At 36.8% G+C, this 18,808-nt stretch overlaps 1 protein-coding gene across 4 annotated transcripts in view; it reads right to left on the reverse strand.

The window, feature by feature from the left end:
• Window positions 1–18,808, reverse strand: part of PAX3 (paired box 3) — a 43,669-nt gene that overhangs the window by 8,177 nt on the left and 16,684 nt on the right. For all 4 annotated transcript variants that reach the window (XM_053459264.1, XM_053459262.1, XM_053459263.1 and 1 more), the window contains exons 5-6: window positions 2,318–2,526; window positions 771–936 (exon numbers count right to left, since the gene is read on the reverse strand). In XM_053459264.1, the coding sequence (XP_053315239.1) occupies window positions 771–936; window positions 2,318–2,526 (375 nt within the window). The remainder of the gene's footprint in view (window positions 1–770; window positions 937–2,317; window positions 2,527–18,808) is intronic.

Here is an 18,808-nt window from a genome sequence, read left to right on the forward strand (position 1 = left end):
GAGAGTAAAGCACAGAATATATTAACCCTTCCATCCTTTAATGAGACACCTGTTGACCCTTTGATTGCCAGAGGGGGATGCAAAGCACAGCATTAAAAACTGGCAAGCAATTGGTTAAGTCAGGCACACGATACTGAACATGCGGTTTTAATAGATTTGTTGGGGAAATCTATGTCCCTTTAAAAATATAATTTCTAACAAGGAGGGAGTGAAGGATGATGGCTCCACTGAGTTGCTCCCATAACAAATTGATGGCAGACAAAAAGGAAAGAAATTCAATGCTGCTTGGAATAAAAATAATTGTATCGTAAGTATGAAAGCCGTCAACCATCCCTGTGGGCCTTTAAATCTTTGTGCCCTTTTTGTATTCTTTTTTTCCCCTTTCATGATTCTGTATCTTCTTTTTACTTACTTTCAGAGTTTATTAACACACTCCTGGCCACTAACGACTATAGATTATCCGATTTCCAAGAAACACCTCCGAAAAGGAAGCCGCCACAGTGAATCGGTTCTGCATGAACTATTGTGCAGTGGTGCATTTCCAAACTTCACAATAGTAAACACAGTCTTGACTATATTCATATACTCTAGAACTGAGAACCGGGTCTCCAAGAGGCTCTGTACATCATGGATGTATATGTATATCATTTGAGGTCCTGAGTGTGCATAAATAGACTAAAGTACCCAACTGCTATAAGAATGCCCATCTTAATAGGACACCCATTAAATCACCCTGCGGCACTGGTTTCATCAACTGCCTAAGGATGTACCTTGTGGTATGGATGTGGGCTGGTAAGAAGACTCTGTTAATTGGTAAGTTGGTAAAGCTGGCATAGCCGTTGGGGGAAATGCCCCAGGGATGAGGTGATTGAAGGCCATCAGCTGGTTGGCTCCTGCCTGCTTCCTCCATCTTGCACGACGGTTGCTAAACCATACCTAAGAAAAAATATAAATATATTAAACAAACATGAAACAGAAAATTGCTGCAGGATTACACAAAGCTAAAACATCAGCATGTTATCCCTAAATAAATGTTACAAAACAATGATATCATTTAATAGATATCACAGATAGGTTTCATTAGACCACAGAAATGGGGAACTCATTGTTTTTTTTATCTAGAAAAAAAACATCAAGATTATACGCTAAAAAGCCCGTTAACGTAACAGATTTCGTAACACAATAGAGAAAGGTTAAGAATTCATAGACTATTATACATTTACTATGGATGAACCATGTTTGCCTATTAAGTTGGAAATCCTTTTAAGACCTCAAGCAAAAAGGTGAGTAAATTCAGTCGAATACCTATGAAGAAGACTTCACCCACCTGTTTGCTGTGACAGGGATTCCCTAAGCAAATCCTTTAAAACGCAAGCTTTTTTAAGTACTCCTAAATTTTAATTATAAGCAAAAAAATGAAAATGATTGTAGGGAATAATGGATGACCCCTCTGAGGCACTGCACAGTTTAACACATTTAGTACATTTCTGTGGTTACAACACGAAATGGAAAAACGACTTGCACCGTCAACGGTGGTTTAACTTCTTCAATGCTGTTATAAGATTACGCACGACGCGCCTTTCCAGCAGCAAAGGGGTTCATCCATAATTGGCAATGATATGCCGTTTCATGCTGTGCTCAGTAAAAGACCCATATGTTAGATGTTCAGGGGAATTTGTTAGGCTGTAGATCATCGTAATAGTGTGACAGGTTATGAGTCCCTAGAGATCTGAAGAAGCCATCAGGAATGTTGTGAAGTCAGAGGGTTAAAGACACATTACAACAGCTGGAGAAAGGATCCTGCGTTTGCCTATTATGGGTCAATGACTTACAAAAATATATGCTTTGGAATCACAACTACATTTATTATCGTTGCTAACATAATGGGATTTTTTTTTTATCCAATATGCCCTCCCTGATGCATTTATGTGCAATAAATTAAAGTGCAGTAAGAAATAAACTGGTATTTGAAACACTGAAGGACAGGCCAGATGTCACTTTTGTTTCAAAGTTTGATGGGGACACATCTCTCTTATTCTCCACCTCCTTTGTGGTTTCCCATAAGAACCGATACATATTGGAAATTAAGCTTGATGTATCATTGAAATATGAGACTTTTCAAAAGGATAATGAATAAATACAATACAGATGGATCCTTTGCTTTTACGTACAGTACATATGGGTTTTTATAGTCATATTCCTGAAGAATCGTGCTGGAATGTTCTACTCATAGTACAAAGAGCCTCTGTTGCTTATTTAATGCAATCAGATGTTCCTTTAGACTGGAGGTCAATGGGAGAAGTCAGGTGAGCTTTACCTGCACTCTTGCTTCGGTCAGCTTAGCTCTCTGAGCCAATTCTTCTCTTGTATAAATATCTGGGTAGTGAGTCCTCTCAAAGGCTCTCTCCAGCTCCTCTAGTTGTTCAGCAGTGAATGTGGTCCTGCTTCTTCTCTGCTTCCTCTTCAATGGAAGATCTGGCTCGGAGTCAATATCTGAGCCATCCTCTGACTGAGGAGATGATGGAGCTGAAAGAAACCAAGGAAGCGTTGAAATAAATTTGCTATATGTCATCACAAATATAGCATCTTCGCTATAACTTGTGTTATATTGAGTGTGTTAAGGTTATACATAATACAGTTTTGAACCTCCTTCTTTTCTTGTTGTACCATAGGCCCAGGGTTAGCCAACCGGGTTACTATAGCTGGGAAAAAACAACTTTAATGTCTCGTATAGTAATGTATAAAGTGGATATAGATACAAAAAGGTGATCATTGTTAACCTTATCTTCATACACCTTCCCAGAACCCTTTGCCGTGATGGTAGCCCTACATGTTAAGGATTTCTGGCTGGTGTATGCAGATTAGTTTTTAATAATGCCTCTGCTACTGCCCTAGTATGATAATAACAGAGAGAAATCACAACATACATTCATTTTACGTTTAAATAACTTACAAAATATATACTGTACAATTACATCAATTAAAACAAAAAATGCTTTAATTAGAACACAACCTCATCATCATCATCACTCTTTCACAAATATGTTACAGGACGATGCTGGTGCTATATATATATGCATATATATTCATATGCTATATATAAAATTTATGTTGTCATTGCCATGGTGCCAGAGAGATGGGCAGTAAATATCTACTTTAAATAGTTGACTGCAGGAACAAGGCTCCACATCGTGTCTATGATGTCTGTTCTTGACACCTACGATCATTAGATGTTACTATGACACAATGTTGTGTTCTAACATGTTTCTTCCAGACCATGGGAAAACAGACTGCATTTTTATCTGATACTTGAATATCCGCATGCACAGGCATTTGAAACAAAGCTAAACTTTGTAGTAAAGCCCAGTGGACAGTAAATGAAATCTATGTATCTGTCTCGTTCCACTAAAATAGGCACTAGAGACCAAATTTGGCCTGGGCTCCATTCCTCTCCGATTCTCAAAGCCATTATTTATCACTCCAATGTACCCCTATCCCTACAGCGCATATTACATCACCCTGCTTATCCCATGGGAGGGTTTTTCAAATGCATCAGTCAACTAAAGTGTAACAATACACATCACAATCAATCCATGTTATTTTACAAGCTTGAATACTCTCAGCTATCGTGGAATATTAATTATCTCTAATCTTGTTAGCCGGTCAGCCGCATTAGTCAAAGAAAACTAGATGGCAAAAAAAATGGCATTTTATAATGAAATCAGACATAATAAAGAAATCACATTGTGTATCTGAACACTGTGGATATATCCCAGATACTTTTATTATGCAACAGAACACCGAAGCACCTGTGTTCTAGAAGATGACCGTTAATAAACAAAATCTGCTTATTTAGGTGAAGTGAATGGTTTCTTAATCAGTGTTGTATATAAACAGAGTTAATTATCCCCATTTGTGATGTTCAGTTGTGTTTGTCTAGTTGTGATCTAAGCATCTAGTCTTATAGACTTAACTAAGAGGTGAAAGGTTGGAGGGTGAAATGTCATTGTGTCAATCTGATTCAGCAGCTTGAGAAAGAGGCTTTATTAGGTTTTAAGAGAAAGCCTTAACGGTCCAAACTGTACTCCTTAGTGAATATATCCCTGAATCCCTCAGACCTAAGTGGATGACGGCTACCAAGCTGAGTTGCCTTTCTATGCAAATTAGTTGGATACTAATACAAGAAAATAGTACCGTATTGTGGTGTCCCCTATCCTATATTTACCACCACCTTTTTATAGACTCAAAAGACTATTACTAATAGGCTAATGCTGTGCTCGAATGTTCTATTTTCCATGGAAAAAAAGCAGTGGCCATAAAATGTTCTATTTTGACACCACCTGGGATGCTTTGAGATCCTTGTGTGACGAGTCAGTAACACTGAAGTACCATTCTGGGCAAAGCCGTTTCTAAAAGAGAATTATTTCCCGAGGCTGAAGACCAGGTCACCAGGGGTTATGGGACATGGAAGTGGCTTCTAATTCTGGAACTTCTTTTAATTAAACTTCACAGCCGGGCCAATGCTGCCACTTAAAAGCCAAGACTTTGTAATCCGGCGGGGCCGACTGCAGATAAACTCTTGGTTCCTTGATCTTATTGTTATAAGTTAAAATCCCTGTTCTAAATGAAACTTTTGTAGCTATTATGTAACCCTTTACATACCAGACTCCTATAGGAAGGTATGGAGTTAACTAAATTATTAAGTGGGGCAACAATCCTGTCGAAAGAAGTATTTTAAAACAACTGGAAGAAAATGGAGACCTTCACTGGGGGCCGGCTTATTAACTCCAATACTGCCACATCCTCTAGACCATCTGATTTAAATGTAAGAGAGGTTTTTGTTGAACTTGCAACCTTTAAAATATGTTTCAGATTAAAGGAATAGAAACAGAATTTGATGGTAGATAACTTGGCTTCCGGTTTTCCTAACTCCTGCCCACTTAAAAAGTCGTATAACTTTGTTAGCGTTGGCATTGCATGTAAACTGGGTACCATTGTGTCTTTCCCAAATATCTTTTGATACACTTTTCCTTTCTGGTTCAAAATACAAGGAGTTTTAGGAACCCAGAGAAAGTCTTCTGTGAGCTTGCCAATATTTCTCCTCTTCCCTCCTTCCGTAACCTGCGTATGTCCTCGGGGCAAATTCATTAGACGTTAAACTCAGGGCCCATGAGCAGGAACCTGAGAGTGGCAATGTGCTCGAAAAAAACACCAAACCGAAGAATTACGTCACATTTAGTATCGTCGGTATGAATGGATTTGCATTGAGCACCCAGAGTTCAGACATGACCTCCACCAAACATATGCTCTTTGTTTAATGAAAAGTGCAATTCTCAAGTTACCTGAATCTTGCCTTATCAAGACGTTCTACTTTAATTCTTTGTGGTGTTCCGAGATAATGCACACGCACTATACATGTCATCTTAAAGGTTATTTACACTATAAACACACTATAAACACTATAAACTATAAACACTATATACACTGTGTGTAATATAGATAGATACCTTAATAAATATTTTCATTATACAAATAAGAAAATCCAATATTATTAATGAATTTCCATATACCTCGTATTGGATCAAAATGTTCCTTCTGGTGAGCAGCATTTGTCTACCAGCGGTATTCTTCAATAGACAAATTAGTAATAAAAGTAGCAAGAGCACCCATGTTTGGTGATGAAGTCTCAAAATCCACAGAAAAAAAATCTCTAACGCATACAAGTTGTGTTGTATAGGCCATTACTCCTCTTGGTGCCCTTGAGTAAATGACACCGTGCCTTTATGGTCTTTTGGGATTTTTTTTGTTGACTTACTTGGTTGTCTTTGTTGGGGCGCCCGAGAAATGGCCTGTGGCTGGGGCCTTTTCTACCAATTTCCACGCTCCATCTGTGGTATCCATTAACAGAGTCTATACCAGCATTCAGGCTTCTGACACCTGCCTGGCAGGGAGTAGGATACACAAAGAAAACTAAAGTGGAAAAGGAGGGGGTGGAATGGAAGGTTTCTTTTTGGGAAGGAGGTTGAGGAGGAGGGTGTGAAATGAGCTCACAGTAGGGGTTAATCCAAGACCCTCCACTCCAGAGCATTTAGCACCTGGAGTGCTAACCCCCACCCTGTATTCCACAATATTACAAGTCTCCTCTTGCCCCTTAGCAATACATCAGAAAACCTAGCATGTGAAGCAACACTGATATAAAACCAAGCCACAAGTCTCTATGTTTTCTCTACAAACTCAGAGCGGAGATTTTCCAATTAATCTTAGTTGGAAAATGCTCTTCCCAAACATCTAAACTTAAGTCAACAATTCCTCCATCTGTTTAACATTGAGACGTAGAGAGTATTCCCCCAAGCAATATAAACACTGATGGATGCTAATTCTCTGAAGTGAGTATTGGCATGTAGGGAAAATGTGACATATCGTTAACCATAATTACATAATGTCCTGAGTCCTGACAGAAAGACTGAGCCTGTTTCGGAAACTATTCCACATTAACCATAAGCACCTTTCCAGCTGATATCTTTTCATTTAAGAGACCATCGATAATGCCTTAGATGAAAGACAAAACATCAATGTTCCATGTTTATTGTATTACTATCAAAAGCACAATACTAATTTATCATTACAAAAACGAAACCGTGATTTCCTCTATACTCATTGTTACTTAGGAACATAGGAAGGAATGATTTGGCATTAAAACCAAGAAACACCATATATGGAAATTAACCAAATTGCATATTGCGTTTTGCACATAAAATAAGCATTCTGCGTTTATCCCTGTTTTTATAGTCTTGAATACTTCACCTCGATTGGACGAGACCAAGTTAACGAGTCAGTGGAAACCTTTTTTTACATTTTAAAATACAGATGATCCTTTTTTAGAGCATGTTTTGTCCTTTGTGTTTAAAGATGAGAAATTCATTTTTTAACCCCTTAATGACAAAGCCCAAAAATGCATTAAAGGGGTTAATCTATGTAAAAAAATAACTCTAGTATTCATCGCTCAATCAAGTGTCAAATTAATCTTTATTTCTATAGCATCAATAATATTATAATGTCAGTACTGTGTTGTTGTGTCGATAATGGAAAGCGGATAACCATAGATCCATATTCCGCTAACTGCATTACTATAAACTTCTACCCCCCTGCTGAGACATAAAATCCTTGCGTTCCCTCGCATTGTTTTACTAAAGGCGGCAAAACAATTATTTATGAATGAGCACAAATCAATGTCGCTCTGCATTTTCCCAGTTCACGTGAATCAGTTCAATTCCCTTGTTTTCGTGGAAAGCTCCATTGATCCTGTTCGCACAAATAGCCATGGGTCTGTCTATTTTTCATGGTGGCGACAAATTTCACGGAAATCGTAAGCCGTGAAAATATTATTTCACTGTGAAAAACCATGAAATCACGGAACTCTAACATTCTTAAATATATATTTAATGAGCTATTTTTTTTTTTTTTTAACAAGACAAAAAAAAGTAGTGCTCCCAGTGACACCGAAAATGTGAGAAGTCTGTAATTGCTTTAATTTGTTTTGGACAATGCTGATAATGAATGTCGCTGCGAAAAATCTAATTTTGTTATGACTACAAAATTAGCAGCACGGGAACGGACACATTGAAGCTTGTCTGCTTTAACGAGATCCCACTTGTGATTCTCGTTCCGTTTCATCCGGTGGAGAACAGAGGCTTACGTTAAACACAACAACACAAAATAAATGATTGTACATTTTGTGCATTATTTTACTACGTGACATAAGTAAGTGGGGCAGGGACTGCTAAGCAGGCTGTAAAAGGTACACTGCCAAGAGCTGGATATGGCCAAGTGAGTTAAGTGGGACTTGTAGCTCATTACATTCTAAGACCAGCCCAAACCTTTGTTTACAGTTGTAGGATGAGGGCATATTATTCACTATCCACCACAACCAGCCACCTTATTAAGACTCCTCATCACTTGTCCAGTGGGAGCTGTTAATGAACTGGGTAATTGAGCTTGTGACATGTGTTACCAAAACAAAACAATAGGAAGAAGAGACAAATGGCCATTTTATTTGCCGATTAGAGGCCGTCCCGGGCTTTCATGGAGCCTCCACTAAGTAACTGTCTGAATACATAAAACAGTGCATTGAAGGCCAGCAGCTGCACAGACAATAATAGGGAAGTGACAGCTTCGGTCCCATCTGTGCTTAACATTTTGTTAAAAGAAATTACTTGACTAAGGAGGCAAATTGTACAGCTGCCCCCGGACACTGTCCTACAGCAAGAAGGCCTATCCCCAAACTATTTAACGTACTCGGTGACAAAGCCACTTAACCCCATTTACATCACGTAACAAGTTATAAAAATACAACAGCGAGGTTATCAGGCCTAAACTTTCCTCATTTCAAGCAGCTTATGTGACGTGCCAATTCTGTTACAAACGTAATAACAAACAGTGAAATTTCTAGCTGCCGGTCCTTTTTGTGATAGTTTACACCGCTCCATCATCTATAAGTTATATTAGGCAAGACTACGCATACAATATAAATCTATGGCTTTGCCATCTGGCAAATCTGGTGGTACCAAGAACAGGTCACCTACCCACATTCAGCCAGACCATTTGGTTTCAAAGAGTTAAATAGTGCTTTAAAATAAATTAAATATCCTGATATGTATACGTCGAAAAATATACTGTACATTCTTCTTTAATAACTCCATCTCAAGGGCAAATCTTTCCTGGTTGTTGAAGAACACAATTTTATATTTTAAAAATGGAAACATTTACCATTATATCATAATAATTCTTACAAAAAAAAACTACATGACTCATCTTGACAGTTTAACAAATATTGGAAGACATCACTACCGGAATGATCTGGACACCTCTTGTATATTCATTTTGTTAATGAGATTAGTATTGGAAAAAACTCCCTCGGGACTCTATTAGCTGTTTGTACTTGATACATTCTAGTGGGGATTACTTGTGTAAATGTTTCAAGAGTACAAATAAATAAATAAATACATGATACTTGTTTTCTTCCTCTTGGTTGGTATAATAAAATCTTTCTTTGCATGCTAGCCCTTATAATGCCGAAATGTCCCTTTGAATACTTAGACTCAAACAGCCTCGCGTTTCATTAGCCCTTTAGAAGCCGAGGACATGCAACAGACTGCTTAGCTTGGTACCAGAATGTTTTTTGATGGCTAGAGCTTCCAAACAAAATCCAAAATTTCCTATTTCCTTGAATGTAATGCGTATTCAACATTTGTCAAATATTCTATATGTTATTTTATCTAGCATACCGGTGTGATGGAATTCAGGATGAAACTTAAAGAAAAAACTTTAGAGGCTTTCTAACTTATATTAGAGAACTGAAGAGGGTCTACAATCATCCATTACCATGAAACAACTACTCTCCGCTAACCACTATTACCGACTGTTGGAATTACCTATTAAGAAGGTGTTGCCAATCCCAATATCGCAGTGCAAACGGAAATTCACGTAACGTGGATCATCTCGTGCAATGCTAGCAGAATTTGCATTGGAGGTGGTTTTAAATACATGGTCTTTTTTTCCAGTATCTTTCTTTTTCTGAGATTTCTTTACATTTATCCTCATTCAGATCACCTTTTCTTCTCATCTATAGCTCGGATCAAGTATTTAGACTTTAAAATCATTCAATGGGAGTCTATTTTAAGAGATCTTAAACAGTACAACAATTGAACTATGAATGTGTTACTGACCCAGAGATAAACTTTGACCCTCCGCTTAGTGATCAGGCATCTTAGGATGCCTTGTCCCTTTTAATAGACTAGTGCTTTACTTTCTCAATCCAGAAGCTGACATGCATTTAATATACATCTCCCAATGCCCTTTGGCTCGGCTATAAGAACCTCTGACCTCTCACTCACAAGATTCCTTTGCCAGTAGTGAATAATGCATTAACCCTTTCTGGATTTCAAAAAGGCAAACTACAATGCATTATTTCTTTACTTGCCTTAAAATCTCAGCTGGAAGCAAAGGCTGTAACTTTTATGATAAAGCCCATTCCAGCAACGTCAGGCTGTCGAGATTTATTATTTGGGACGTCTGAAGTGCTAGTGTTTGGTGTAAGATTTATTAAGTAATTATCAAATTTTGAAGAAACCCTTTAGGCACCATAGTACAATAGTAAAATCACCATAACTGCCTGTGTACTGGTGTAACGGGCAAATCAATGAGGTAAGACACTAAGCTACACTTCTCCATTTATATATTCCTAACGGACATAATTCCACATTAATTCTGAATCCTAAATTAAGATTTGATTTATTTGTAACTAAACCAATGCAAAATATACGATTGAACATGGCTGCTACTATTCTGGAGTGTGCAAAAATATGATATATTTTATTTTTATATATTTGATGTCATGAATACAGTTCTGGAGTATCTTGGAAATATACAATGATAAGACTGACAGTAAGCTAAACTAGCTGAAATATTTTTCACCAGATTTCTATTACTTTTTGATTCTAACACTAAAGAGTTAATTCTTATTATAAACAATACACCGGACAGCATTAAACATCTCTCTGATTACTTAAAAAGCAACTTTAAGGATTTTGTTGCCGGCTGTATTTAAGCATCATTTTTTGTTTATTGACTTGTATTGCTTCTTTCTCCACAAGGATACAAAACATATATAAAAAAAATATCAAATTATTAAATTCCAAAAATTAGGATATGTTACCATTTAATGGTATAACTTTTGTGAAGCTGTTTAAAATGTTATATATCAGAAGTACTATGACTTTTTTTTCTTAGGAAGCATTGTCTATTTTTTTATATAGAAAAAAAATAAAACTTTTCAATGCGCTTTTCCCTATTCAGCCCTCTGCTTCTTCAGCGCCGTCCAGCTCACTCTGCAGGTCTTGTAGTATAGTTATCAAACAGTGCGGATTTATCACCTTCTTTTTAAGCAGAGACCCGTACAATACAATTAATTCCAGCTTGTGGCTTTCCCAAGATAATTAGGTAACTTTGTAGACTAGAGCCTTGGTGCGTCTAATGTTGTTCATATTACATGATTGACAAGTCTGTGTCTGGCTACTCCATTAACACTTTCATTTTGTTACTATTTGCAGTTTGCTTGGCTAATACGCCGAACAAATAGGGGCTGTTTCTTTGGTGCTTTTTTCTACTTGACCTTCCCCTGCCTCATTCTTTTTGAGTCTCTAGAAAGTGCCTTGAAAAGGCCCTCTGAATGAGCACAGTCCACCAGAAAGCCAGGTTCATCCCTCTCAGCGTCCTCAGTGCTTCACTTCAAAGATGGGTGCATTCTTTAATTGGCCTTTGAATTGATACCAAAGGGTCACAATGCAAGTGGCAAAAGAAAAAGAAGCCTTATTGAAACAAAGCCTCTTCATTCATTTGCAGATAAGCAAGTTTAAATGCTTCAGCGGCCACCACTCTTATTGAAGGCTCGATCTCGCGAAGGCTGACCAAGCCAGAAAAGAACTATTTTCTTCACTTAAGACATAATTAGTTCAAACAAACAAAAGTAAATAAGCAAACAAGATACAAATAACAACACAAGTGCAACACAAACCAACCAAACACTACATACAACCACCTAGCAATAAGAAGTGGGCAATAAACAAGTCACCAATAAGAACTATTTTTTCTTATGCCAGATTATTTCTTCCTGTCAGATTTATTTTATTCTGTTTGCCCTAAAGGAAGGAAAAACAGAAAAGGAGATGTTTCTCCGTGTACCAATTTAGGTTCAGAAATACAACAAACACGTGCAATTCGTGTGTTTATCACTAAATACATTCTGATTATAAAATGTGTAAGGATCGTGAATTGAAAACTATTTTGTGGCACTGGATAATAAAACAATATCTTTTACTGTCACAGTACGAAACACAAAAATATACCTCTAAGAGCCTTATTGTGCGTTCTTTACCATTAAAAAAGCATATCATAAAAGGCACTCAAAGATCCCATTGTGCTTTTAAGGGTTAATATTTTTTTAGTTTCCAAAAGTCTTCGTGACTCAAGACGGTAAAACCATGACAAAAATAAAATAGCACAAGATAATTATAATCCATTTTTGCTCTAGGTTAAAATTGGAAACATTCAGACTTGTTTACATATCGGGCAAAAGGGTTGACCTGCTCAGATCCAGAAGGTTGATGAAGTGTTAACAATTCATTCAGATGGCCAAACCAGAAGCGTATACATACTTACAAAACACTGTTAGCCTTAATATGCAATAGGGTGTGTATTTAAATTCAGAATTTTATTTAAAAATGTTAAAATCAAATCCCTGTTCCATTAAAAAAAATATCAGACAATGAGCTTTACACATTATATCTCCTCATACGACTTGGAAGATTGTATAATACAATTTTTTTTTTTAAATAACATTCTTCAGTTAAAAGTAACATTGCTTTATGGGTATTAATATTTTTAACAGCTAAGAATGTATAGTGTCCTGTTGGATTTTATTTTTTTACTTTGTATTTGTTGTTTTTTTGTAAGACGTTCGTCCGTGGAGTTAACTTGTACTGGAATTAGCATGGAATGGATTCTGGGTATCGGTATAGCATATACCCCTTTGATTTAAATTGCTAGCCGTCTTAGTTTTTTCCCCCCGCTGATTTAAGTATATGCATAGCACTCGGACACTGCATTAGTGTATTCCATGGCATGAAATTCATATAAAGCTTGGCATTTATAAAGGTCATTTTTGTAATGAAAAATAAGTCCCGTGTTCGTTAACAATTAACAAATAAGAAAGATTAAATCCAGGGTTCCCTTATTCTTTCATGAGTTGAACGAGTACATTAATCTGATCATGCAGACATACTGTATCATGGCTCTTATAAGTAATTATTGAGTGTCTTTTAGAAGTCAATCTACTTAACATGTTTCGCTAGATCAAATGAGGAAAGGCCATTCGAGGCGTGTGTTTCAGGGTTAATTCGCTTGCTGTCTTTTATTGCAATATGCAAAAGAGTTCACCGCAGGAGTAAGTAAAATAAATGTTCTGTAACAGTAGGTAGTCTCTGGAAGCTATGTATTTGCCCCCTCTCATTATCAATACAGTGTCCTGGTTTACATATGAAAGTCAGGCCTGCAAGGGTATAAAAACTTAATTCCTTTAGTGGCCCTCCCTGTTATCACTGTTACCCTGTAATTTTAACACACATTAGCATAATTAAGAGAGAAAATACAAATGATTTCATTCGCTGAGGTTATTTTAATAGCGGAAGGAGAGAACTAGACGTGTTTATTGTGCAATTTTTAGTTTTTGTATCTTAACATTAGCTCAAATGCAAGTTTTCAGCAGAATGAAGGCTGTCGGAATTATTAATGTTTGTATTTCATAGAGTCAACGCCAGGTGAGGTTCTTCGAAAACCATCAGTTGCTTTTGTTTCATTCTAACGTCCACAAGCGTGCAGGGAACCCGCGGGCCTATAGGCGCCATAAGCTCTCAGATCTGCGCGGAAGGGAAACACAAAACCCATATAACAGAACCTCTGGCCAGACCTGAGATTACGCCGTTGCTTACAGCTACACAATAAAGCTGCCAGTTTACGGTATTTACCTGCTAATGTTACTCACTGTTTGGAGAGGGAATTATTCTTGGCCAATGGAACTCGAATGAGTGCTTGGCAGATCAATCTATCTCTTTATTTACAAAGACAAGGCTGTTTGTGTTACTGTGGTTTATTGTTATGCAATCACATCAGGACATGAACATACAGACCTAGGAGCCCAGAGGCCGGAAGAGATCAGCAACATCTAAAATACCTCAATCTGGGGGTATTCTTCATATGGAATCGGTACCCTGAACCTGATACACAGTAATATATGTACAAAACACTTTAATGAGATGTATACATTAGTGCAAGGTATAAATGTGGGGCGGATTTTAAGAATGGATTGACAGCTTGATCAGTATCATAGATGGTCTTGAAGAAAAACTATACAGTGTGATATACTATACTATACTATACTAAATGCTATAAGCGATGGGGAGGGAAACATGACAGCACTCCTTGAGACACAGTATTGCTTCAGACCTGATGAAGAGAGGATAACTCTCGAAAGCTTGTCTTTTAAATATTTTGTTAGTCCAATAAAAAAGGTATCACCGCATAGTCTGCAATACTCTGTTTTGACATTATATATATATATATATATATATATATATATAACACTTTCAAAAGATGGTCAGCACTCGAGGTCTTAATATTCCAAGCCCGGTGCTAGTAACCAGCAGTTTCCATACAAAACACTTTCAATACACAAATACATACATACATTATCTATAATAATGATCTGTACTATCTTCCAATTGACTCCCAGGGATTTTCACATACTGAAAAGACACCAACATAAGACAGTTAGAACTACTATGTGTGTTGGTTTACATTAGCCTGGGGGGAATAATACTCCACTGCACCTTTCACTTCCTGCTGTGTGTTACACTGTAGGGTACAGCCTTCTGCTCAGGAAGTGATAAGTGCTCTGGAGAATCATTTCCCTGATTTACAAAAAACTGTGAAATACTTTTTATTTTAGTGTTAGTTTCTTTTTACTTTAAATCTGAAAGGGCAAATAAAAGACGTATCCTATAAGAATATATATATAAAAATATCTTTGTGCCCACTCCTTCTTTCTCAGCTGAAAGAATGCTACAGAAACTATTGATTTGTTCAACTTCAGAGCTCGAAGGGACAATAAAGACAACGTTTCTGGCTGAATAGGCTTTTATCGGATGCAAAAGACTCTATTCAGACTCAAACGTTGTGCTTTTTCATTGTGTGTGTTTGATCTGACTCGAACCTCTAGTAAATAAATGTTTTTCTAGCATCATTGAAACACTGGGGGTAGTTTTACTGCAGCATATCTTGGAGGAGAAAACGAAGTGATATAGGAATAAATGTTTGATGCTCGGTTGGCTCCATTTTGAAAAAGTGGCTCGGCATCTAGAAATCCATCTAAGCAGACACTATAAAAACACAGACATGCTTTATTCAACACAATAATGATTATTTGACTTTGGGACTACATTAAACACCCATAAAAATGCACAAGTCCCTAGACTCAATAGCCTGTTTGGAGGAGAGTAAAAGCTCAGTCAGCCTGAAACCCTCCTCTTTGTGGATCGAAGTTTTTAGTGTTTGAATGATCTATGTTCAGGCTACAGACACACAGAATCGGAGAGGAGGCCTCATTTTTCCCATTCATTTACTGATCATAAAATTTACGTTTTTGCTTATAAATGGAACCTAAATGTTTTGTACAACAGAGCTTTATTTCCTCCAGAATTCAAGTTACATTCTATTCTTTCCATCCACGTATATATGTGTTCTCCTACATATATATATATATATATATATATATATATATATATGTATACACATACTCTCTATTTTTCATTTATTTTTGTAAAATTCCACATGAAAGTACATATTTTTGTGAATTTATAACTATGATAAATAGAAGTCGCCATTACGTGCAAAATCATAGAATATGTTAGTAAGTTGACTCTATCTTTATTAAACAGAGATTTGGACAAAATCTAAAAATATCTTTGAGTTTATGATCCTTTTTGTTTATTGTATTTCAATTCACTAATACGGCAACCGGTTGAAGCATGCTCACTTTTGTAATTGTAAATATTTCCTCCCCTAAGTTTGGCAGCATAACTTTCTGCTACTTTCATTACATCAACAGTTCTTTGTCAGTGGATCTACAATATTTCCCAAAGTTAACTTGTTGCATTGTAGAAGATAGGCTCAGGCTGACCATCTGGCACACCAAGCAGAAAAATATCAGGTGCTGCAGTGTCCAACCTCCGGCTGGATACACTTAGTAAGTCTAAAACTTAACATGTGGCCATTAGTATCCAGCCGGCAACCTCGCTTCCATCATTTGGCAGTCACTGGCCTTAAAGCGCTCGGCTGCCTAGTCATCCACAGTCCAGCCCAGCACCCCATCTGTCAGTCACAACTTGTAAGCGTCACATTATGATTGGATACTTGGTGTCTTCTGAGAGGACATGTGTTCGCTGCAGAACATAGCTTATGGCCATCACCCTGTCACGTGCCATCTTCTGTACCCTTTAGCCTTCTCTGCTGTGCTGGTAGTTTGTCTTCAGTACAGCGCCAAGCTTGTGGTGCCCACTGAAGAAAGGGTTAAGCCCTCTTGATAACGGCTTTAGTTTGGCCAACTGTTTTTAATTTGCAAATGAAAGTTGTAGTAGAACTCCATCTTTTTGGACCACTTCCAGCATGTCAAGGATTAATTGTAATGAAAACAGTATTGCTTAAACGCAAGGCCGTCCAGTTAGTCTGCGTTATTTACACAAACAAAGTCCTTCTCAGTTTCTTTGATAAAAGCAGCTAAATCTTCCCCCTCTTTCATGTTTTGTCAGCACTTGAATTCCCTTTGTCCTCTGGCTATTTGCCGAGTTGTGGACAATGGCTCAGGAGAATGGAAGCAGATTGCTGGAATGGCTCTCTGTAAGCCTAATTATGATACGTTCACTGCACTCACCATGACATATCAAGGGGACCCAGGCTTATTCAATTAGCCACTCCAGGTTTCCCTTTCAGACTTAAAGTTATCCTTTGACTGTTTGTATTTCTGAACAGTATTCATGTCCATTGTGAAAGCAAATCCTCCAGACTTTGAGAGGTTTTTAAACTAAGGCTGTTATTGTAGCTAATTTTTATTAAGTGAATGATAACATGATAAAGAAACAGACTTTTGTTATTTAATAAGTACAAATCAGTGTGCGGATGCTCACCTCTCCCTCTCCATCCTTTGCATTCTGGTGTGACTGACTCCCCTTAATTCTGCCAGTTTTACCATTTCTTCCATATGTCTTTCCACTTCACGTGGCTCGTTGTGGTATATAACCCATACTTATAGATTGAGTATGATTACCTTTTATTCAGCCTATTAATATTGTGTAGCGTAAATTATCTTAGCATGTGAAATTCTCCATGGAAATGTTTTCTTTAAAGACCACGGATTCATTTTGGAAGGCCAGGTATAGCAACATCTAGAAAGGCTTGTTTCATGAAGACTGGTAAAGAATCGCAACTAGTGAATAACCTATGTGATTCCCTAGCAGTGCCTGCCAAGGAAAGGTAATGTCAGGATCTATTTATGCAAACAGATCTATTGGTCAAGCAAAATGAAATGATGAAACGTATGAAACCATCTATTATATGTGTAAAATGTCATGTGATAAGCATTTAGCCGTAAAATAAATATATTCATGTGGAGAGTGTATCTTTCTTGCCCTCTGGGTAACTTTTGGTGTAAAGTTATGGTATTAATTCTTCAGCTAATAGACAGAATATATTAGCCTTTGTTTGTTGGTCTGTTGGGTGATAAATCACCATGATAACTCCACTGTCATTCTAGATTTCCCTTCATTAAAAGGAAAAATACTATGAAGCAATAGATTGTTTCACCATTACAAACATGGGCGTCTATTTATGTGTAATTATCAATGCTTAATTATTAAAGTACAGACGGAGCATGAAGCGATGCATACGTCATACTAAACAGAGATGAAACAACATGGATTCTGCACTTTAAAAATCATAGTAGTGGATCTGTGGTCAACCTTGCCATGTGCTAACACTCAATGGGGCCCCACTGCCGATTTTCATTTTCAGATGTTCCTACTATCATCTGAAAATGAGCCTGACATTAACTGCCTCTGGACACGTGAAATTAGTCAAGATAATTTTTCTACTGTTTAAAGAAAAAGGTAAGCTTCTTTTTCTTTCTTTATAATCTTTCCTTCCTTGAGGCGACGTAACTATTACTGATCATTTTCTGGATTTAAGAAACAAATTGTTTCCTAAACAACTGTTGTCTCCATTTATTTAGACCAGATAGAGTGGCTCAGATGTACTGCTCTGCAAATATATATAGTCATAATAACACCATGATAGGGAATGGTGATGTTCTACTGTATGATGTATCCTACAAAGTTTTTTTACCTTTGAACAATAAAAAATATTATTAAAAAATAATAATAATAATACCAAGAGAGAGATATAGCTCTGTGTGATGGCGCTATATATATAAAACAATAAATAATAGTAATAAATTAAGTATGTCATGGCAGATGAGTCTTGAAAAGTCACTTTTGTTCTTTCTTGGACACCTATATCATAGATGTTTGCGATGGGAAGGCCCTAATGCATTAACATAAGCCTGCAACAGAGGTAACTTTTCCTTCAGCACCTAAACAGATAATTCAACACTCACCTCATTCACAAGAGTCACTACTACATGTTTACAGAATGTAATACTAATAAAATATTATAATACATATTTAAAGACGCAGTACCCTAATCCTTGCCAGGAGTGTTACGTGATGCCCTCATGCATCCTGGCCAGAGAGGTAAGACAGCTATAGGGTTGTAACTTTATGGCACAGCAATGGCGGAACTGGCTCATACACCAAATCACTCTGAATTAGGTATATTCAAAAGGCAATATTAAGTTTTATATATATATATATATATATATATATATGTGTGTGTTTATATATATATATATATATATGTGTGTGTGTGTACTGTATATATATATATATATATATATATATATATATATATATATATATATAGGAAAGTTTCTATTTTACTAACATTCTCATTCATTTAGAACATATACAGTACAGTGATAAACACATCAGAAGGATATAACTTTTCAAAACATTAGGTAGTACATGGTTAAAAATATTTCCCTGACCATATATATACCATAATACTGTCCATTCCAAGAATGTTTTAA

The sequence above is a fragment of the Spea bombifrons genome, chromosome 3 (genome assembly GCF_027358695.1).
Source record: "Spea bombifrons isolate aSpeBom1 chromosome 3, aSpeBom1.2.pri, whole genome shotgun sequence".
NCBI lineage: Eukaryota > Metazoa > Chordata > Amphibia > Anura > Pelobatidae > Spea > Spea bombifrons.